Genomic DNA, 25,011 nt, shown 5'->3' with positions numbered 1-25,011 from the left:
AATGCCCATGGAACATTCTCAAGAATAGACCATGTTCTGGGACACAAAACAGGTCTCAACCAATACCAAAAGACTGAAATTATTTCCTGTATATTCTCAGACCACAATGCTCTGAAATTGGAACTCAGCCACAAGGAAAAATTTGGAAGAAACTCAAACACTTGGAGACTAAGAACCATCCTGCTCAAGAATGACTCGATAAACCAGGAAATCAAAAAACAAATTAAACAATTTATGGAGACCAACGAGAATGAATACACAACGGTCCAAAACCTATGGGATACTGCAAAGGCAGTCCTAAGGGGGAAATACATAGCCATCCAAGCCTCACTCAAAAGAATAGAAAAATCTAAAATGCAGTTTCTATATTCTCACCTCAAGAAACTGGAACAGCAACAGAGGGACAGGCCTAACCCACTGACAAGGAAGGAGTTGACCAAGATTAGAGCAGAAATCAATGAATTAGAAACCAGGAGCACAGTACAGCAGATCAACAGGACTAGAAGCTGGTTCTTTGAGAGAATCCATAAAATTGACAGACCACTGGCAAAACTTGTCCAAAAACAAAGAGAANACCATTTAAACAATTTATGGAGACCAACGAGAATGAAAACACAATGGTCCAAAACCTATGGGATACTGTAAAGGCAGTCCTAAGGGGGAAATACATAGCCATCCAAGCCTCACTCAAAAGAATAGAAAAATCTAAAATGCAGTTTCTATATTCTCACCTCAAGAAACTGGAACAGCAACAGAGGGACAGGCCTAACCCACTGACAAGGAAGGAGTTGACCAAGATTAGAGCAGAAATCAATGAATTAGAGACCAGAACCACAGTAGAGCAGATCAACAGGACTAGAAGCTGGTTCTTTGAGAGAATCCATAAAATTGATAGACCACTGGCAAGACTTATCCAAAAGAGTAGAGAAAGGACTCAAATTAATAATATTATGAATGAAAATGGAGAGGTCATGACCAATACCAATGAAATTGGAAGGATTATTAGAAACTTTCATCAACAGCTTTATGCCAATAAACTAAGAAATCTGGAAGAGATGGAGGCCTTCCTGGAAACCTATAAACTACCAAGACTGAAACAGGAAGAAATAGATTTCTTAAATAGGCCAATTAACTATGAAGAAATTGAGTCAGTGATAAACAACCTTCCAAATAATAAAACTCCAGGCCCAGACGGTTTTCCTGGGGAATTCTACCAAACATTCAAAGAAGAAATAATACCTATTCTCCTAAAGCTATTTCAAAAAATAGAAACAGAAGGAAAGCTACCAAACTCATTCTATGAGGCTAATATTACCTTGATCCCCAAACCAGGCAAAGACCCCCTCAAAAAGGAGAATTACAGACCGATTTCTCTAATGAATATGGATGCCAAAATTCTCAACAAGATCCTGGCTAATAAAATCCAACAGTACATTAAAAGGATTATCAATCATGACCAAGTGGGATTCATACCTGGGATGCAAGCGTGGTTCAACACTCGCAAATCAATCAATGTGATACATCATATCAACAAGAAAAGACTCAAGAACCATATGATCCTCTCAATTGATGCAGAAAAAGCATTTGACAAAATACAGCATCCTTTCCTGATTAAAACCCTTCAGAGTGTAGGAATAGAGGGTACATTTCTCAATCTCATAAAAGCCATCTATGAAAAGCCTACTGCAAGCATTATTCTCAATGGGGAAAAGCTGGAAGCCTTTCCCTTAAGATCAGGAACACGACAAGGATGCCCACTCTCGCCACTATTATTCAACATAGTACTAGAAGTCCTTGCAACAGCAATCAGAAGACAAAAAGGGATGATCAAAGGTATCCAAATCAGCAAAGAAGTCAAAATGTCTCTCTTCGCAGATGACAGGATACTCTATATGGAAAACCCAAAAGAATCCACTCCCCCCAAACTATTAGAAGTTATAGAACAATTCAGTAAGGTGGCAGGATACAAAATCAATGCCCAGAAATCAGTTGCATTTCTATACACGAATAACGAGACTGAAGAAAGAGAAATTAGGGAATCCATCCCATTTACAATAACACCAAAAACCATACGTTACCTTGGAATTAACTTAACCAGAGACGTAAAGGACCTATATCCTAGAAACTATAGATCACTTTTGAAAGATATTGAGGAAGACATAAAAAGNCTGAGGAAGACACATAAAGATGGAAAAATATTCCATGTTCATGGATCGGAAGAATAAACATAGTTAAAATGTCCATGCTACTCAGAGCAATCTACACTTTCAATGCTATCCCGATCAAAATATCGAGGACATTTTTCAAAGAACTGGAACAAATAGTCCTTAAATTTGTATGGAANGCGGAGAAAGAAATTATCATATGATTTCTCTCATCTATGGAACATAAGAACTAGGAAGATCAGTAGGGGAAGAAAAGGATAAAGAAAGGGGGGGTAATCAGAAGGGGGAATGAAGCATGAGAGACTATGGACTATGAGAAACATACTACGGCTTCTGAGGGGAGGGGCTGGGGGAATGGGATAGACTGGTGATGGGTAGTAAGGAGGGCACGTATTGCAGGATGCAGTGGGTGTTATACACAACTAATGAATCATCGAACCTTACATTGGAAACCAGGGATGTACTATATGGTGACTAACATAATATAATAAAAAAAACATTAAAATAAAAAAAAAGAAGTCTGATTGAGACTTTAAAAATATATATTGTTTCTAGTTAACAGGCTCATCTTTCCTCTAACTTCTTGAAAATATGTAATGTAATGCAGTTAAAATAACTTCAGTGTGTTTGCCTATTAATTCTATAATCTATGTCATTTTGGGGTTGATTTTTATGGATTTTGTCTCATTTGGGGTCTATTTTCCTCCTTTATGGGACTAGTAATTTTTTTTCAGGGCTAGTAATTTTTGACTGGATGTCAAGCACTGTGAATTTTACCTTTTTGGTTGCTGGATATTTTTGTATTTATTTTTGGCTATAAATATGCTTGTGCTTTATTTTGGGTGCAGTTAACTTACTTGGAAATATATCCTACCAAGTACTGCTTTTCAGCTTTTTTTTTTTGGGAGAGCCACAGCATTCTTTAGTCTAGGGTTGTTTCCGTCCCTCTACTGTACAAATACCCTTCTGAGTACTGTACCTGATGCCAGTTGGCCTATAGAAACTGTATCTATTCAGAGCCTTATGTAAGTTCCAAGAATTTTTCCTCTTTTGTTGGTTTTTTTCTCCAGACTCATCAGGTTTTTTTCATACTTATGCATTCATCATTGCTTAGGTTAAAACTTGAGAGAGGCCCTCTACCAATATCTGGAGAAATCTCTCATTGCAGCTCTCTCTTTATTGATGTTCTGCCCTGCAATCTCACACTATCTTGGCCTCCTCAAGCTCCCAGCTCCATTTTCTCACCATCTGGAAACCACCTGTCTCTGCTTGGGTTCCCCCCTCTCTGCCTTGCCAGTTGGAATCTCCCTCCAGTTAGCATCCTTCAGCAATTGTATGCCTCACCTAGATTGTTTCTCCTCTTTCAGGGATCACACTCTTCAGTGTCTAATGTCCAATATTTTGAAAACCTTTGTGTAACATATTCTGTCCAGTTTTCTATTTGTTTTAGTGCATATATTCAGTTGCAGTTATTCTATCCTGTCTGGAAGTGGAAGTACTGGAAAATATTTATTTGTTTTTCTTGTGAATTTTTTTTATGTCCAGTTAGCCAACACATAATACATCATTAGTTTTTGATATAGTGTTCAGCGATTCATTAATTGTGTATAACACCCAGTGTTCATTGCAACATGTGCTCTCCTTAATACCCATCACCCGATTACCTCATCCCTATACCTTCCTCCCTTCTGTAACCTTCTTTAAACTAGGAATGAAAATAGGTTTTGTGCTAATTCAGATTGACTAACGAGGGCTATTAAGACTATGATAAAGATTATGAGGTCACCTCTGTGTAGCAGGTAACAACAGCATGCACACTGGCTGTTTACTTACAACTCTGAATTGTACCAAAGTAATCCTTAAATCCTATGATTACGAAAGTGAATATGGCAAATGACTCTTAACCAAAGAGAAATCAAGAAAATACAAGACGGTAGGGACTGCAGCCCCAAGATTGTGTGGCACTGAGTAACGGCAGTGGAAGTAATGAGACAGACGGTGAAGTAATTTTGGCATATAGTCACAGGTGAAGACCTTTATTTAAGAAATCTTCCATTTGCAAGTGATTGTAAACAACATAAGCTTCTTTGAATGAGTAGGGGGACTGATGGTAGGGTGGAAAGAAAAGCCAGAGAGAGACAGATCTGAGCTTGAAAATCATCTAGAGACTTGGAGGGAAATAAGAAGAAGCCAAAGAACAATAGGGGAAAAAGACAGAAAGAAACAAGAGTAAATAATGAGTAGTGACAGAAAAGTTTTAGCAATGGACTAGAGAAAAATGATACTAATAAAAAGGAAGGTAATAGCCACGCAATTAGCAAAATGAGCTGAAAGCCACCTAGGTATGGCTTCATAAAGGAGGCTAATGAACTGGGTGAATCTTAGCAGCTCTTCTCAATCACCTCTGACTTCTGCTAAACCCTTCTCCATTCCTTCAGCTTTTGTGATGGGCAGCTGACACATTTTCCAATCTCCTGCAGTTACTTATTTGGAGATGCCAGACTGGTCTCATAAACTGGTCTCATGACCTATTTATGTGCCTTTCCTCCCACTGAGTTTTCTTCTTCCTTTCACAGCAATCTTGTACCTCTATTTTTCTTTTTATATTGCAATATTCTCAAAGGGCTCATCTATGTATGCCCTACCCAGTCAGTCTCTATCACATAGCCTTGTTATTATCTGAAATTTAATTTCTTTTTCCCTGTTAAATTGTCTTTTCAGATTAAATGGTCCACAAAGGCAGGATCTGTATCCAGAACACTCAGCACATAGTAGGTGCTCAATAGACATTTGCCAAATAAATAATTCCATCTTTACCTATCTGTTCCACTTATCTTTCTCCCATATGAGAAAATTAATCTTTACACATTGACATGAACTTTAAAATTTCAATCAGATAATGAGTGTTATTACTATAATGACAGAATTAACCAATCAAAAATGGCATCAAAAGATTAACATCAAGACAATAGTAAATAAATGTCTTTCATGTTGATTTGGTTTTCAGTGATTATGAGACTTAGAGTATGTCACCAAATAATTATTTATTATTATTCAATCTCTTCTCTCAAATTGGTAGGAAATGGTCTATGATAATTTGCATAGCTGTCTGAACAAGTAATAAAAAGGCCATAATAAATAAGATAATGGGAAAAAATATACTGAAAAGTAAAATATTTAAGAACTAGTAAGAATAATCCGTGCTGCAGACTGGACAGCCACCATGAATTCTCTAGCACAAAGTTCATATATTTAAATACCAGAAAAATCAAGAATTTAGACAACTGAAAATAAAGATACAAATTTTCACAAAACAAAGTAGATTTTTACCTGGAGAAATATGCCCCAAGAATTTCATAAATTTCCAGATACTCAAATACTGCTGTGGTATACAATTTGCTTAACTTCTCACCTATGGCAAGCAGCTTCTCAGATGAACCCAATGATCCCTATCTCCTGGTATTCCTGCCCTTGTGTGCGATCATCTCCCTTTGTGTACACCACAACCTACGACTTGCCTCTAATACAGCACAAGTGATGAAAAAGCACCCCTCCTTCAATCAGGTTACATAAAACGACAACTTCTGTCTTGCTAGTAGACTTTTACCCTCTCGGCTCTTGTACACTTTGATGAAACAAGTAGCCACCCTGGAGAGGCCTACATCGCAAGGAACTGAGGGTGGCTTCCAGCCATTAGCCAGCTAGGAGGCCCATAACCCAAAAACCCGTAACAAACTGATTTCTGCCAACCACCATGTGATGAGCATGGAAGCAGATCCTACCCCTCCTTGGTCAAGCCTTCACATAAGAATACAGCCTCTGTCAACAGCTTCACTGCGGCCTGCAAGCATAGGAATCAGCTAGACTTGACTGAATTTCTGACCCAAGAAACTGTGGAAAAATAAATGTGTATTTTAAGCCACTAAATTTTGTGGACATTTGTTACAAAGAAGAGATAACTGATACACTCCCTTCAAAGATGGAATATCTCACTGTCTTGTTGCATGAATTAAATGACATGTATTAAATATGAAAAATTAAATTTAGCTTAAAGTACAAATATTAGATGGCTATGCTTGCTCTCCAGTTAAGTAACTTGTGACATTCCAACCAACAGTCAGGAGAACATAGTTCATTAAAAATATAAAACAAATTTTGGTAACAACTTTAGAGTGACTTATACCCTGCACTTTATTTTCATGGTATTGTTTTACATTAATAGATTTTTTAAAGAGCAGTTTTAAATTTAAAAATAGATTTAAAAAATTTTAAATAGACAAGATATACTCTCCTCTCTTCACTTCATGTTTCCCTGATTTTGAACATCTTCCATTAGTGTAATTTGTTACAACTGATTAATCAATATTGATGATTATTACCTGAAGTTCATGAAATCCATAGTTTACATCAGGGTTTACTCTTTTTGTCTTTGTGTTATAGAGTTCCATGGGCTTTGAGAAATGCTCTACCTATTTATTTCTCCCCCTCAATTGACCCCAGGCAATCATTGATCTTTTTACTGTCTGTATAGGTTTGCCTTTACCTTATGCTTTCTTTGAGTTGTAATTTCCTATAGTAATATAACTTATTCTTTAAAAGACCAGTAACATGTAGTGAGTCAGAGTTAGTAAATATGACCAAGTATTCAGACTTCTTATGTTCTTTATTGGAGCTCTCCTTACTTAGATGTCAGCAAATTCTTCTGCATTTCAATAAAGCATTCTTGTCTGTCTCTCCTTCCTCTCTCTCAGGTGCATTCTTTATACTATTTTTTTATAATAATATTTTAAATTCTGTCACATTTTAACTTTACTTTTGGGTAAAGGACACCAGAATAGCAGACAAGCCAAAATCCTATGTATTAGGCTTAAGAATATATTTGATTGGTGGTGGTAGGAGACTTACAGCTACCCTTCTAATTGTTTGCCTTAGTCCAATCCGCACAATTCACAGTGGCACAGGAATTCAATAGGTACATTCATCTTAGGATTCAAAATTCATGCACAGTATGCCATATTTAGTCAACAAAGTTTGCTGGGACTTGAGGACCTTCATTATCATTATGATTCATACCAATGGACCACACTTTAATATTAATTCCCCTTGAAGAGAGAATCTTTGCCACATGCCTGATACAGTAACAGATTTATTAAGTTTACGCATCTGTCAAGGGTAGCATTTCTTATTCTTTTTCCTTGGCTATTAAAAGTATATATTTTATTGATCAGAATTATTTCTTGACTTAAAGTTACAATTGTTAGAGTAGATTTGGATAACAGACCTATACGCACACTGAATTTACCAGCAAGACACCCAGACATTTTGAAATGGTCTTAATATGGTTCTGAAAAGCAGGCACTATTCTGGGATCTCTTGATTTTTGTAGGTACTGGAATCTCAGAACATCCACCAGATTTTTTCTTTCTTATTAAGGATTTTATGTACCATAAAATAATACTTTTATCCTTATTTAAAGGCAACACTTCTGGTTACTATTAATTACAAAAGATTAAATGATATATTGTGATCAGAGTTAAAGTTCAGATGGCTACTGTAATATGCATAAAGAGCACTGCACCTAAAAATACCAAAAACTGGTGCTGAAAAAAATCAGAATCTTAGGCTTCAAAAAAAGGTGTCCTTCATGTTGGAATAATACTGAAGTTAAATTTTGTGGATATTAAAAAAAAAAATTTGTGGATGGTATAAAGTGTCTAAATTTATCTTTTCTCTAAGTGTCCAATTGTCCTATCAATACCTGTTGAAAAGGTTATTTTTTTCCCAATGAATTGCATTAGCATCTTTGTTGCAAATCAACTTACCATCATTGCTAGAGTTTATTTCTGATTTCATAGCTCTGTTCCATCGATCTATATGTCCATCATATAGACGGCATGTACTATATACTGTTGTGAATACTGTATGTCTTGTTTTCTATTTCTGCATAACTAACTGCCACAAATGCAGCGGTTCAAAATAACACAAATTCATTAGTTCATAGTTCTGTAGGTCAGAAGTCCAGGCAGGCTTGGTTAGATTCTCTGCTTGGTTTCTCCTAAGACTGAAAGATGTCAGCTGGGCTGGGCTCTAATCTGGAATATTTGAGGAAGAACCCGCTTCCAAACTCAGCCAGGTTGTTGAAAGACTACATTCCTTGTGCTTGTATGATTTGACAAGGGGAAAAAGTTATGTGAGTCAGGTTAAAATTTTATTATACTGTAGCTTTAGAGTACATTTTGAAATTGGAAAGAATAATCTTCAAATTTGCTCTTCTTTCTCAAAATTTTTTTCAGCTATTCTTATTCCTTTGTAATTCCATATAAATTTTATCACCTTATCAATTCCTGCAAAAACCAAATTATCAAAATCTGCTGGAAACCTGATAAAAATTGCAACCAATCTACAGATTAACTTGGAAAGAACTGCCATTTTGACGACCTTGTGTCTTGCAATCCATAAACACGGCATAATTTCCATTTATTTAGATCTCAATTTTTCTCAGCAATGTTTTGTTGTTTTCAGTGTATAAGTCTTACACTACTTTTATAAAATATATCCATTTTTAAGTTGTTCATTGGTAGTAAACAGAAATAAAGTTGACTTTTGCCTATTGATCTTGTATCTTGCAACCTTGCTGAACTCATTTATTAGCGCTATCAGTTTTTTTTTTGATTCCTTAAGATTTTCTACATACAAGATCACATTGTTTATGAATAAAGAGTTTTATCCCAGTAACAGAAAACTTTCTCCAATATAGCTCTCTTCCTCCCTTTGCACAAATACACATACATACCATCTTTGTATCTTATAAGCTCAATGATACAGTCATTTCTTTTCATACGAACAAACTTCTATTGGTATTTATTGTAAGGCAGGTAAGCTAGTAACCAACTCTCTCAGTCTTTTTTTAGTTAGGAACATCTTTATGTCATCTTCACTTATGAAGGATAGCTTTCCCTCACTGCTAGTTTGTTTTTTCCCCCTTCAGCTCTTTGACTATGTATGCCATCCTATTGCCTCTTCCCTGCATTCTTTCTGATGAGAAGTCAGCTGTTATTGTATTCTTGTTATATCCATAGATCTTTCATTCTGTGAGGAGCTTAGTATATTTGAGCAGACATTCTATTATAGATACCAAAGAGCATAACTTTTTCTTTGATTTGGTTTGTCAGAGTATGGTGAAACTTCTGAACTGCCAATAAAATCTGGGCTTCTTATAACAAACTCAAAGGTAGCTTAGTACTAGATGGAATTAAAATAAATATTACACATTAATTACACATTAAAATGCAAAAATTAGATAGAATTAAAATGGTAAAGAACTCAATTACCACATGACTACACATGGTAGTTAAACAGCAACAACAAAAATTTAACCAAAAAAATACATGAAAATAGTCACAGAACAGAAAGTAGTCCTAAGACATTGTGGCCCTATGCACAACAAAAACTCTTTTGACAAAACTATGGAGACAATGGTAGTAGAAATCACCAAGAAACATTAAACATATACTCAGCAATGATTTATCTTTAGTATATTTCAAGTTCTGTTCAATCCATGACCCAAATTAAGAAACATGGAACAAGTAATTATGAACAAGATAGAAAAGTTTCTATAAAAGGCCTTTTACCAGATCAGAATAGCAGAGATTAATATCTACTGCCCATGGCTGAAAATAATGATTTTGTCCAATTTATAGAAAAGGAGAAATCTCAAAGAGATTCCAAATCTCCCTTTTTATATCTTCTTGACAAAAAAATGAAGAGGTAAGAAAAACAATAAGGTAGACTTACATACCAACATTTTTGAGTGACAGTGGAAGAAGTTACTCAAAATGCTACCTAGGCTTTCTCTTAATATAAAGAACACTCCAGAAATGCCGTAACATTTCTAAAATGGTAGAGCCTATCAAATAAGACTAAAGTAGAAGTTATAAGCATCATAGTTTGAGGTGACATTAAGTTCAGATTCACGAAAGAGAAATAACACTCAACTGTGATAAGAAAAGGTATACTCTAAAATGTACATTGGCCAAAAGCATGGCTACTAGATCCTCCCACATTCAAGACCACAGTTATACTGTGGGTAAGAACTATTTCTTAAGATAGGGAAAAGAAATAACAGATACACATCAATGAAATATTTTAATCTTAATAGAACAAGTGAACAACATTTCTAGAATCCACAATTAATCCAGGATAAACAAGTGAGAAAATTCACCTTTAAGGAATAGCAGGAAAGAGGATGAGGGAGAAACAAGGAAAAAATTCACCTCATAAATGGAGCAGTTTTAAGGAAATGGCAGAAGTCAAAGAAGAAAATCATATAGTAGTGCTTTCTTCTGGAGAACTGTGTATTTAATTAAACTATAAGCAAAATTTATAATATGCAATTTGAGCCAGATGCCACCAATGCAAAGAAGAAAACAGAAAAAGTCTCTTAGAGTCAAATAAATGCCTCATGAAAAATGAACTGCTGCCATCTCCATCACAAAATCTGGAGATTATTTAAATTAAAAAAACACCTTATTTTGAGAACAAATAAAATTTAATGTTTACCTGACACCCTCATTCAGGATCAGAGTCATTACAGTGATGCCCTTTCTGACATAAAGCAAACTTATTAACCAAATTTACCCAGTTCCCATGAAAGGGAATAAGAAGGTGGTTATCTTTGTAAAAGAAGCCTGTCACAAAGAACAGAACAGGAAGCAAGATTACAATCTCCAGTTGGCATTCAAAAAGAAACTAATTTTCCCTCTCTAAATTCAAATGGCAGAGCCTATAAGTGGCTTCAATTTAATTTTCATTGCACATAAGACATAATGACTTGACCAGGTACTTCCTGAAAACATGGTTTTTAAAATTTTCTCATGACTAAGTCAAAATGAAAATTCAAAAGTATCTTTTTGATTCTGTTTTTGAGGGTGCTCTCTCCATGTACTTGGCCAACATCTTCATTCTACCATTTGTGATTTTTTTTTTTAGTTTTGTTCCTCAAAGTTAAGGTTAGAGAGTCAGTGTTAATCATGATGGGTCTCTAGTGAAACCTCCAAGAATCACTAGCTTAAACATAAAACATTAATACCTAAGAAAGTTTTCTTTCCCCCAATTTCAGAAGTAGATTAAAAAAAAAAAAAAGAATGAGGCCTTCTAATCTAGAAGTCTATAGAGCCCCCTAGATGCCTTCAGAGCCCTCTAGTAACTATTTCTTGACTCTCAGTCTATATCTTTAAGGTCCTAAGGCTCTACACTGGCAAATGAAAAACCCTCTGCCTCTCCTCCAATACCTTTGCCAAATGGGTTGCCCTTTCATTTTTGTGCCCCCTAACACACCTATGTTATACAGAGGGAAGGATTGGAAATACAAAAGCAAAGTTCAGAAATCTGATCTTTATGGTACGATTTTCTCTATACCACCCGAGAACAAGAGACAAAGACCACCTTCAAAACTGCCTGCCCTGCTTTCAAAGTGGCAGGGAAAATCCAGCTAAACCATCAAGACAAGCTGCCACCATCCTCTGCCTCATTTTATAGCCTAGGCTTTTCAGAAAACAGAACAAAAGAAACTATTTCAAGTTAGAATACTTGCGCCATTTTTTTTAAAGTTTATTTATTTTTCTTAGTAATCTCTATGCCCAACATGGGGCTTGCTTGAACTCACCAACCCGAGATCAAGAGTCACATGCTCTACAGACTGGACAGCCAGGTGAGGCCATTTCTTATAAATCTTGTGACTTCAAAACAAGGAAATGTTATAAATCTGAGCTACACAACATTCCAGCAAAATTATTATTTATTATCTTAACCTTTCCATGAGTCTAAACTATAAGTTCAGAAACTGAAGTTTTCTTGGCCCAAACTCAACCTATGTGAGATAGTGGTCTCTGGGCCAAACAGCAATGATGTTCTTTAGAAGGGTTGCAAAAAACCATTCACAGGACCTGATATTATTCAAAAGGGGGAAGATAACACTTCAGCACATTAGCCAGGCTTTAATACTTAATATGAATTGCTTGGACCCTACTGCACAGTTTTTTTCTGCAATGCTTTAGTATATAAGACTTACTGTTCTCGTCCGTTTGAAGATTTAAATTCATTTGGATATGAAAAAGATACCAAATATCACTTGCTAGAGGGCAAGAAGTAAGTTTTAGAGCTTGTTTCACATCACAACTGGCAGGGTTCTGAACTGTCATTTAATTATACAACATTTACCATTTAATGATATGTATATAAATGTTATATTCAAAGACTTTCATATATACTTATGTGATTAATAATATACATACATAAAATTATGCAAAATATTCCAATTTTCTCCAATTAAATATTTCATAAGTCGCCAAGTTACTTTTATTATTCTAAAAATGTAAACTTGAGTTAGGAAAAGGCTCATTAGTGTTTTCCATAAAGACAATGAGTAACAAACAGCCCACCTGATCTTCTTCATTAAGCAACAGAGCAGTGAGTTTTCTTTACCATTCCCACTGTGCTTTAATACAACTAGGAGCTTTCCCACTGACCCACAGCCTGCTTCAAGTAATTATTCCTGACCTCTGGGCCCCAGGAACAGGAGATGGAAAAAAAAAAAAAAAAGAAGAAGAAGAAATGACACTAACTCAATCACATGCTATACTTACATGCTTTAAGACAATGTTATATTCTGTGACTCAAAGTAAAGGCAAATGATTCTTCTGACATCTTGGTGATCCATTAAAGTCAAGAAAAGGTAAGAATAAAGATGCTTACCTGTTGTTCCTGCATTCTAGCAGCACCAAGTTCTGAGAGAGACATGGTGAGCTTCTCTTGCTGTTCTGATAAATATTTCTGATAGAGACTTAGAAGTTCTTGGCATTCTCTATACTGTAGCTGAAGAGGTGAGATTGCAAATTAAGGGAAAAACCCGAATAAATTGATTCAAACTGTATCTATCAGCGTTGCTTTTCAGATTCCAATAAAAAAAAGAGAGACAAAAATGCAACCATATTTGGTGAGAGCACAAGTAGATGAACACAGTACATCTATCCACCAAAAAAAAAACCCAAAACAAAACAGTAATTCGGAAAGAGAGTAGCAATGGTCATCTCATTTGAAGAGAAGTTTCTCTCTCAAATCTTTACATGTGAATGGATAAAAACAAACATACAAAAGAATGAAGTTAGGCTCCTATCTCACACAATATACAAAAACTAACTGAAAATGGATCAGTGACCTAAAAATAAGAGCTAAAACTGTAAAACTCATAAAAATAAATTTTCATAACCTTGGATTTGCAATGGTCACCTGAAAGTACAGAAACCCAAGAATAAATACATAAACTGGACTTCGAAATTTAAAAAATAAAGCAAAAAAAGCCACTTTTGCTTCAAAGGACACTATTAAGAAATTGAAAAACCACCTCTGGAATGAGAGAAAATATTTGCAAAACATACAGATGATAAGGGACCAGTATTCAGAACATATAAGGACACTGTAGGATTCAACAATAAGGAACCATTTAACCTAATTAAAAACGGGCAATGAACTTGAATAGACATTTCCCAAAAGAAAATATACAAATGTCCAAAAAAAAAAAAAGGAAATACACAAATGTCCAAGCAGCATAAGAAAATACGCCCAATATCATTAAACATTAGGAAACTGCAAATCAAAACCACAATATGAGATACTACTTTGCATCTCCAAGGAAGGCTGTCATCAAAAAGACTAACAATAAAAAGCTTTGACAAGGATGTGGAAAAATTACAACCCTCCTATATAGCTAATGGGAATGTAACATGGCACTGCTGCTTTGGAAAACAATTTAGCAGTGCCCTCAAACGTTAGGCATTGAGTTACATATAACTCAGCAACTGCACATTTTGGTATAAGCACAGGAGAATAAAAAATACACGTCCACACAAAAACTTCTACGTGAATATTCAGAGGAGAATTCTTCATAATAGTGAAACATTGAAAACAACCCAAATGTCACCAAGTGATAAATGGATAAACTAAATGTGGTATATCTATACAACAAAATACTCTTCAGCCATAAAAGGAAACAACGTATTGCCACATGCTACAATACGGTTGAACTTTGAATACATTATACTAATGAAGACAGATTCAAAAGGCCACATATTGTATGATTTTATTTATATAAAGATGTTGGGGTTTTTGTTGTTGTTGTGTTTTGTTTTTTTTTAAGATTTTGTTTATTTATTTGACAGAGAGACAGCCAGCCAGAGAGGGAACACAGGCAGGGGGAGTGGGAGAGGAAGAAGCAGGCTTCCAGTGGAGGAGCCCGATGTGGGGCTCGATCCCACAACACCAGGATCGCGCCCTGAGCCGAAGGCAGACACTTAATGACTGCGCTACCCAGGTGCCCCTGTTGTTGTTGTTGTTTTAAATACCTATTCCAATAAACTATGGGAAAGAATACTCAGTTCTAAGTATACAAGATCATAAGTAAGTTTTATTCGTCCATGTTCACTTTCTGTCCTCTTCTCCAATATTCTGAAGTAAATATTACATGAGAAAAGCTGAAGGAAAAAAAATGTCTGGAATAGGCAAATCTATATAGACCGAAGGTACATTAGTGTTTGCTAGCAGCTGGATTTGGGGAGGGAGAAGAGGGAACAACTGCTAATGGGTACTGGTTCTGGGGGTAGGTAATGAACATGTTCTGGAATTAGATGGTTGTGTTTGCACAGCTTTGGGAATAGTCTCAAAACCACTGAATTGCATACTTCAGACCAGACTGAGTGCATTCAGAGTGGTATGGCCATAGACTGAATTGGACACTTCAAAAGGGTCAATTTTATTGTGTGTGTTGTATCTCAATAAAACTGCTACAAAAAATGCAGAGTAGAAGTGATAATACTGTTGTCGTAAAAATAATTACTGCCTAATTTACAAAGAAAGTTCTAACCATATTAAACATAAAGAGATTATAATTAGATTTTTGTCTTGTTTTGTTTTTCTATAATGTCAATTAAGTCTATGTTTCATTAGTAAAACCATCATCAGGAAATTTTCTGCCCATATACCTCTCTACATTTTTCATAATCTAATATGAAGAACATAGCAACCTAACTAGGGGCACCCTCTTCTACAGCTCCTCAAACTTGCAAAGTGCTCAAGATGAAGATGCTAATTGGAATGGTCACCTGAGTAGATCAGGTGTGTGCGAGACAGTTCCATCCAAGAGAAGAGTTCTGTTTCTTCTCATTGTGGTAATTTCCTCCCAAGGCCCATTTTTCTTTCAGATCATTTCCAAATCTCCCCCCTTGCACTTCATTATGTACGCTATTGGTATAAAAATTACTGTCCAATGAGATTATTCTGTATAAATACTTTTACAACAGGTCATTACGATTAAGGGGGGGAACAGTATTTCGTAAATGTCAAAAATGGTGACTGGTTTCAGTATTCCTTAACATTTTCATAACCTAATCATCGCCTCTGGGCAGGTTTCTGTTCTAATAACTTTTGCCAATCATGACTGCATAAATAACCAATTGCTTCATTATTCTCATTATTAACCTTTAACAAAAAAAGAAGCCAAAGATGGCTTGTAGAAGAGGAGCGGTTCTAATAAAAGGATAGATTACTAAGTTTAAAGAATACATTAATTAGAAGATCTTGTTGAATACTCAGTATCTTAAAAACAATAACAATAGAATGAACAGTGTTCTAAATAAGCTAATATGATTTCAAAGTCAATTTATGTCAGACCAGGCTGGTTCTACATTGCCATGCTTTTTGTCAGTTAGCTTCAAAAGACGAGAATGATGTGTGATGGTCCCAAGAGTTCCTGCCAGCTATGATGTATATAAAAAGAATTTTTTATTCTGGCTGTTACCATAGGCAGTAATGTTTATAGTAGATGAACATATTAGCTTGGATGCAGAATAAGAATTTTACTCTGGAAAAAGCCAGCACAATTATACAGCCTAAGAGTTAAATGTCAGCACTTGAAGACAAATTATAGGCAAATTCATTTAAACACCTGCTATGCAGCAGAATATAAAAACAGGCAGTCCTATCCTTAATCATTTTTTTATATGTCTTGATTCACCAGATTTTGAAATGCCCCCCTTTTATTGGAAAATCCAAAATATACATCCAGACAATACAGTAATCTTCCTTCCTCCCTTAGACAATGAGACTTCACCCCAAATCTGGAGAGAGAGATTTACGTAAGGAAAATGTGGGTAAAATGCTTTCTTCACTGATGTGGGAGCGGGAACACAGTGAGAAAACAGACATATTTAACTCAATCCTGGCCAAATGACAGAAAAGAATGCAACAGATACAGAAAATCCAATCTAAGGGAAGGTGTACACAAAACCATGACTAATCTAACATACAGAGAATACCTGGGTGGCTCAGTTGATTAGGGGTCTGCCTTCGTCTCAGGTCATGATCCCAGGGTCCTGGGATTGAGTCCCGCATCAGGCTCCTTGCTCAGTGCGGAGCCTGCTTCTCCCTCTGCCTCTCCCACAGCTTGTGCTCTGACAAATAATAAATAAAATCTTAAAAAAAAAAAAAAAGAATATAACATACAGGTAATCTGGCCAACCACCATTCAAGAACTGAAAGAAACAGCGGTCATCACAACCTCATCAAAGAAAGAAATCTTCATAAGATAAATAAGTATAAATTAATATTAAGGAAGATCATATCAAAACCTAAACATCAAATTAATTAGCTGAAATAGTTTCTGGAAATGGTCATTTTGTAAAGCTTAAAGCCTTAACTCCAAAATGCATTATATAGGTAAGTACAAGTAAAGGTCAAAGTAGAATGAATAGGGAGATACGGGGAAAGAAAAAGAGAAAAATCAGAGGTGGAGGGAGAAGGACCAGAGACAGGATATATTACGAGTAGGCTGCCAAAGTAGGAAATGATTGCCTTAAGCTGGAAGATATCCTCTGGCATAGCAAAGACCACTCTTTTACCCCATCCCACCCTTGTCTTAGATATTTGGGATACTGGGATCTGGCACTTAGTAATCCTGATTTAATACAGAACTCAATGAAGAAAGGTCTATGTGGCAAGAAAAAAGGGAGAATCATTAAGCTAAAAAACAATAACAAATAAAAAGCACAAAAATGTTCCTTTTCTGGAACCATGACTCCTTGGAAAAATGGCTAATTCCCATTCTGTGGTATGGAAAATACAAAGTAAGCTTGAAACATGTTGCTATGTTATATTGCAAAAAAAGTGTGCAAAGAGAAATAGATGGGGGCTGGTCAAATGGAATAGAAGCAACCCTGATGGAAACTCTCATTAGTCAAATTTGGGACAATATGAGCATTGGAAGGAGTGACTCTAACAGCAAATTTAATAAATACATATTTACCAGTTCATGGTGATACTTCAAAAAGACAGAAAAGCATGAAAGGGGAAAAAAGGTAAAGCCCTCCTTTCCAGAAGAATCCTAGCTAATTACTTGAAAGGAATGGTCAAATTTTAAAAATCACTATTTCATAACCCCTAATGAAATAACTCATTCAGACAAGGATCATTAATGGGGACTGAAACTACTAGGTGAAAGATTAATAAATAAGATATAAGGTGTCAAGATTACTTAGAGCGAAGAAGAAAATGTGCCTTTAAGTGGTGAAATCTGGTAGTCATTACCCAAAGTGAATTAACTTAAGATCACCAATAGCAAAAAAACCAAAAATTATATACCTCCTAATGTACAGAGTAGGCAATACTGCCTATGAAATATTCTTGCCAAATGTTTTATTTGAATTTTATCAAATCTGTAAATCTAACTCCCATTTCAAAGAAATGAGAACAAAGGAACAAATTAAATTATAGCACAAAGAACCAATCAGACAAATCCAGAATGTGGGAGATTTTGCAAAGAACTCTTCAAGCTCTTCAAAAGTCCATGTCTTGGGGGTTGGAGGTTAGAGACTGAAGACACAATCAAATGCAACCCATGGACATGACTGGACCCTAGCTCAGGGGAAAAATAGCTATAAAAGACATTCTTAGAACAATTAGGGAAATTGGAATATTGATTCAACAGTTGGTATTATAGAATTACTGCTAATTTTGTTAAGTATCATAATGTGGATTATGAAGAGAAATGTTCTTATTCTTAGGAGATGAATGTGAAGTATTCTAGGTGACATATGACACTTGACTCAGAAAAAAAAAGCAAATAAATTTTTATATATGTAAACAAATAAATCTATTCATATTTATATAAGTTTATGTAGATACATATTTATATAGATTTGTAATAAAAATAAAAGCAAATATATGAGAGGACATGAAACAAATATAGCAAAATGTCAACAACTGTGAAATTGAGGTAGCATACATATGGTGGTTCACTGCACTATTCAGTCAACTTTTCTATATATTTGAAAATTGCCAAAATAAATAGTTGCAGAAAAACTTGTCTTTGTTGTATTTTTTTGTTTTCTTCATTTTACTGTTATTCAGTCTCCTCTTGTTTTTCTACTTCTACCATAAGTTCCATGGGGACAAGCAAAATCATAAGCATCAGGTCAGACTGCTGAGAGCTCTCTACAACTCCATGTATCCATGGTCATTAAGTCAGGTGACAAACAGTTAGTATGATCTGACAATAGACCTATCCTTTAAGCCAAAGATAGGCATATCCAGGGTAGCAAAAGATCATTTTAAAAAAGCTTGTCAAGTTTTGTTCCAGTCATTTAACAAAGGCAGTAATGTAGAGTGACTAGAGCACAGGCTTATGTGTCACCCAACATTCCTGGCTCAAATCTTAATTCTGGCATTCAGTAATAATGTAACTTTGGATAAGTAACTTCTCTGACATCCTCATCTGGAGATGATAATACCTGCCTCACCTCGCAGGGCAACTATGAATATAAATGAGCTAATAAATGAAAAGCACTTAGCATAGCGCAGAGCACAGTGCATACGTTCAATAGATTTTTTTAAAAGAGATCAAAGGCACAAGAGATAAAAAGTGTTAGCAAGGACGTAGAGAAAAGGGAATTCTGGTGTGCTGTTGGTGGGAATGTAAATTGGTACAGCCACTATGAAAAACAGTATGGAAGTTCCCTCCAAAATTAAAAATAGATGTACTATATATGATTTAGCAATCTTATTTCTGGGTATACATCTGAAGGAAATGAAGTCACTATCTTAAAGCGATATCTACGTCCTTATGTTCATTGCAGCGTTATTTACAATAGTCAAGACATGGAAGCAACCTAAATGTCTGTCAACAGATGGAGTTAAAAATGTGAAACACAGAAACACACACAGGAATATTATTCAACTTTAAAAAAGAAATTAGTCTTCCTATTTGCAATAATATGGATGAACCTTGAGGACATTATGCTAAGTGAAATAAGTCAGACTGAGAAAGACAAGTACTCTATGATCTTATCTATACGTAGAATCTAAAAAGCTGAACTTATAAAAACAGAAGGTAGATCGGTGGTTGCTAATGGCTGGGGGTTGGAGGATATGAGTGATGGTGGTCAAAGGATACTAACTTCCAGTTTTAAGATGCATAAGTTCTGGGGAATCTAATATGCAGCATGTTAACTACAGTTAACAACAGGTACCATCCTGTATCCTTGAAAGCTGCTGAAAGAACAGATCTTAAGTGTTCTCAGCATACACACACACACACACAAATAAGGGAGGTAATGAATGTGCAAAATAACCTTATTATTGTAACCANCACACACACACACACACACACACAAATAAGGGAGGTAATGAATGTGCAAAATAACCTTATTATTGTAACCATTCTGTAATATATACATATATGAAATCATCACGCTGTACACCTTAAACTTACACAATGTTATATGTCAAATATATCTCAATAAAGGGGGAAAATGCTATCAAGGGGCCGAGAAAGAGATTTAAACAAATAAGGATAACATGTTCTAGGAGAAGCATTTAAACACAGGATACAATTGAGATTTTTTTTAAAGTGGGGGTATGTGGTCATTTTGACAATACTGCAGGGGGCAGTAAGGAAAGACCAGAGCAGAGCAGATGTGAGCCCACCAATGAATTTTGGAAAAAGAGTATATTGATGCACTGGATAGGCAGGATGGGGGCGGACCCTCAGCTAAAAAATCATCAGGAGCAAAGGCATGGAGAAATGAAACTGACATGCACACTAAGGGAACTGCGAGTAGCACAGCATGGATGGTTAACTGGTCATAAGTAGGAAGAATGTGTCAAAGAGGCTGCAGAGGCAAACAGGGGCCAGATCTGGAATGTTATAATAAGTTACTGAATTTTATTTCTATATAATGCATTGATGTCTCACAACCAATTTGCATTTTATAAAGGTATCTTTGGTGGGCATGTGAAGGGTGGACTGGAAAACTTAAGAATTAAAGCAGTTAGAAACTTGCTACAACAGTCTAAGCAAGAGACACAAGAGACCTGAAATTGAACGGTGGTAGAAATTAGGGGGGTTGAGGTTTTAAAGAGAAATTTAAGACACAGTCAGTTAATGAACTGGCTGACAAGATGTATTACTAGATGCACAGTTCCCTTTAATAAGACGAAGAATGCACAATAAAGCAAAGGTTTGGGCGAAGGGGGAGCAAGCTTTAGACACAACGAGTTGGAGATGCTTGGGGAGCATTCACTTGAGATGGCTGATGCAGGACTCTTGGATCCCGGGGCCTGGAATTCAGAAAAGAGTTCTCAGTAGAAATAGAGAATTTGAGAGTTAATCACTTTTATGTGGTGGCTGAACACATGAGTGTGTAACATTGTCCAAGGAATGTGTGGTTTCATTCATTCATCTGTTAATTCATTTTTTCATTCAACAATAAGCTCCAGAGAGCAGGAATATTCATGTTTTGTTTATTGCCAAATTCCTTAGCCTACATAATATGTAATAAATAAATATTTATTGAATAAACACATTTGCTGAGTACATTAACATTTGAGACTGTACCAGATGCTAGACATATAGTGATAAACAACAGCAACACTATCTCCTTCAGGGAGCTTATCATCCAGGAGAAAGGCAGGTAATCAAACACATATTTACCATAACGAATGATGGAAATAATGGCAAGAACATTATGTTGTGCTATGCTAGCACTCCCCAAGGAAACAAGTGACTGAGGAACAAGGGAAAGCCACCTGCAGAAAGAAATCTTCCCAATGAAAGGAGACAAGGGGGCCAATATAACAATGACATATAAAGCACAGGCCAAGGAAAAGGAATCAATAAAAAAGATGTCGTCAACTGTGTCCAGAGCAGCAGAGTCCATACCCGTTAGCTGAGGAGGCTACTGGTGACCCTTGCCAGAAACAAGTCTGACATTACTTAGTCACCATCTCCCCCATTGTTTTGGTAGACGGCAGTTATGTTATTTTTCACATCAAAAAGAGAAGCTTCTGGCTACTGGACAAAAAGAGATGTTTTACTCAGGGTCACCTTGAGACAAAAACAGGTGACCATGAGGGTCCAACTGCAATGCAATCCATTAGTCGCAAGATTCCCGGGGAATATAAAGACCTCGAAGATTTTCACTTACGGCAGGTATTCCCTTTACTCTGAACACCTATACACGACGTAATATATAGAGAGACCATATACTGTGTATTCTACTTAGAGTGTTTTACCTATTCTTATACCTACAAAATTCCTGTTTATCCTTTCAAATTTACCCTTATGCCCTCTCGTCCTTCATCTCTGAACGCCCAGGCAGAGTTAAACACCTTTATTATAGTAAATAACATACAGCTAAAATTATTTGATATTACTACCACCTGAAGTGGCCTGTGTGTTCCTGGAAATCCTAGTATATTAATTTTGGTACCTCTCTAGTATACAGCAGGCACTCCAAAAACATTAGTGAAATGAACAAAGTAAAGGGGTGTCTATTGAATTTCATGCTTGTTTTGGGTTGGGAATTCAAACAAACCATAGACAGGTCATATATTCTTTAAACTCGCCAAGAGGATGGCTAAAAAAATACTGATTCATTAAAAATGTAAAGTTGTCTTAATCTCATGAGATTTTCCCATCTTGAAGCAAATATGGCTTCTGACCATGTCATATTTCTCACCTCACAATCATTTCCTCTTCCCCCCTTTCAAAAAAAATATACACTGTCTGAGATGAATAGAAGTCCAAATTACATAACTAGTTTGATACTCTATGACAATATATGCAATTAAAAATGGATTATTGGTAAAAGAAAAACTGATACCAAGATGAACTGATTAGCAGAGCTAGACAAGAACTTCACATAAATGTTTGTACCCTTTTATTAAGTTGTGCTCCGTGCTGGAGTACAATCCAGGGATAAAAGTCTGAAATTTTCCTTTTAATTAAATAGCAAATTCAGTGCAAGGCCGCAGTATTTTTCAATTTCCTGATGATGGTAATCTGTTGGGGAGAGGAACAAATCTCCAAAACAAACAGGGAAAAACTCAGTATTCTGGACATTTACAAAAGAAGAGAAATGCCTCACCCAGTTTCTTCTGGAAACAGCAACAAAAACAGGAGCAACAGAAAGATATCTAATTAGAGTAATTAACTAGCTTTTTTAGTTTTCTAAGCATCATAGTTTCTACCTCACTTTCTGCAGAGTTGCAAAACAGGATGGGGCTGAAACAGACTCAGAACTGAGATACGTCAGAGTTTGTCTTTGCTCAGATCAGCAGACCCTACCCTGAGGTTTCAGGAAACCAACCACACAATGAGACTGGAGGTTTAAGACGAAGGACACTTAGACACAATTAAAAGTTCATATTCAGATATCCTAAAAAGCAGGCAATTAATGTGCCAGACTGACCAGAATTTTGATTTCTTTCGAGTTTCCTTTTCACATGACACTCTAACACAAGCATTCATGGTAGACATTAAAGACAAGGCTGCAAAAACAGCTCTATTGAAAGCCATGCATTTTTTTTGCTTCTAACTTGCTTAAAAATTTATCTTTTGTTTAAAGGTTCCATGTTTCAGCTACACCCAAAGGAGAAGTATTTTCTCCATTTGGAAGGCTGCTTTAAATCGTTCAGACTTTTTTGAGTTACAGGAACTAGTTCAGAATTGCAGAAAAAGAAGGCTGTTATCTCACCCCTCCCCCAACCATTATAAGGTGAACTGTGGTAACAATGATTAACACTTGAAAATTTCCAGTTTCGGGGCACATGGGTGGCTCAGTCTATTATACATCTGCTTTCGATTCGGGTCATGATCCCAGGACCCTGGGATCGAGCCCTGCATCAGGCTCCCTGCTCAGTGGGGAGTCTGCTTCTCCCTCTGCCTCTCCCCCTGGCTTGCGCTCTCCATCTTTCATACATACATACATACATACATAAAAAAATATTTTTAAAAATAGAAGAAAATTTCCAGTTTCAGAAAGGGTATATTCCTGACAATACGCACCACTGAAAACTGTCTGCACACCAAGTTTTCTAGACTCTGAATGACGTAAGTCGTATGTATAATGCTTTGTGAGCAGAGCTAACCATACCAAGCTGGTGGGAGCTACTAGCTAGCCATGAGGAACACGCTAAAAGCTCCTTAGAACTCATTTCATTCTGCTTCCTATCTTCAAGCTGGAGAGTTTCATTCTTGTCATTAAATTAAAACCCTCCACGAACTATTAATATCAATATACATAATACTTCCCTTTCTTCATATTCCTTTGTCTACTTGAACTATTTATGCTATGCAAGACCGTTCATTTCCAAGTGGAAATGTAAACGGAGTTTAAGAGATCCCTAGTTCTTCTTTTTTAAACTAAGTAATCCAGTGGTATTGTATTTTCCTCATACAGTTCATCTTCCAGCTCTACAATTTTTGTGTTTGTCATCTCTCACTTCTTCAGATTCCTCAGTAGAGTTCTCTTATGAGAGTCAGATACAAAATAAATGCTTATTACCAGGAATAGATACCTGCGTTAGAGCATCTGTGGATGGCTTTACTTGGGGGCAGGGCACTTCGAAGTGTTTTAAAGACATTGTACTTAATTCTCATCAAAAGGAAAAAACCATTAAGTACTATTATTAGTCTCATTTTACAAATAAATTTATTGTACAGAACGGTTAACGATTTACCTAAGGTTACTCTGTCAGTGAGCTAGGATTTGGAGTAAAGACCTAGACTAGCTCAGTGTTTCCTAGACAGTAATGCACCCAGGAATCACCTGTGAATCCTGTTAGAAAGCAGATACTGATTCAGTAGATCTGAGGTAGGGCCCAAGATTCTACATTTTTAACAAGCTTCCTTCTGAGTGATCCTGATGGCTGTTCTGGGAAGTTGAGTATGCATGTCTTTCTAAGTACCCTCCCTCTTCCTCGGTATCAGTGGGAGAAAGCCTGTTCACCTTTATACCAAAGTATATAACACACTATCCGACTCCTTTGCTTCTACCCTTTCACCCGTCTTTAGAGTATGATGGGCTTTTTTCTCTCCTTTGGTCAACTTCTTTTGTTTTGGAAAGAAGCATATAAAAAATACAATCGGAGATATGAAATAACCCATTTTCTTCTTTAGAAGGAAACAATATTCTGGATTTTCAGAGCACTATAACATTTCTATTGTGACTGGCTGCTGAAGTAATAACAATTAGCAAACATTACCTATAGGGTTTGAGAATTTATACTGGGGGAAGAGTCCATGGGAAATGTAAGCGACCACATTTTTCTCTTCTACTTTCAAATATCCAGCCTCTACCTTGCCCAAGCACACTGCTAAGCCTATGTTTGCAGTATGATTTCTGAATTCAGTCTAACGTTGCCAGACCATTAGCTATGACCTTGGGGGACAGCACTCTCGCCAGAGTTGCATGTACTTTTTCATGAAGTATGAAAATATGATCCAGTATAATAATTCTAA

At 36.1% G+C, this 25,011-nt stretch overlaps 1 protein-coding gene across 1 annotated transcript in view; it reads right to left on the bottom strand.

Moving 5' to 3' along the window:
- KIAA1328 (KIAA1328 ortholog) overlaps positions 1–25,011 on the bottom strand; it is a 323,965-nt gene that overhangs the window by 185,655 nt on the left and 113,299 nt on the right. Inside the window, 1 exon segment of the mRNA XM_034643054.1 lies at positions 12,918–13,045. Coding sequence (XP_034498945.1) covers positions 12,918–13,045 — 128 coding nt within the window.

This window comes from Ailuropoda melanoleuca, chromosome 14 (assembly GCF_002007445.2).
Source record: "Ailuropoda melanoleuca isolate Jingjing chromosome 14, ASM200744v2, whole genome shotgun sequence".
NCBI lineage: Eukaryota > Metazoa > Chordata > Mammalia > Carnivora > Ursidae > Ailuropoda > Ailuropoda melanoleuca.
The sequence above is the reverse complement of the archived record's forward strand: the minus strand, read 5'-3'. Positions and strand labels throughout refer to the sequence as shown.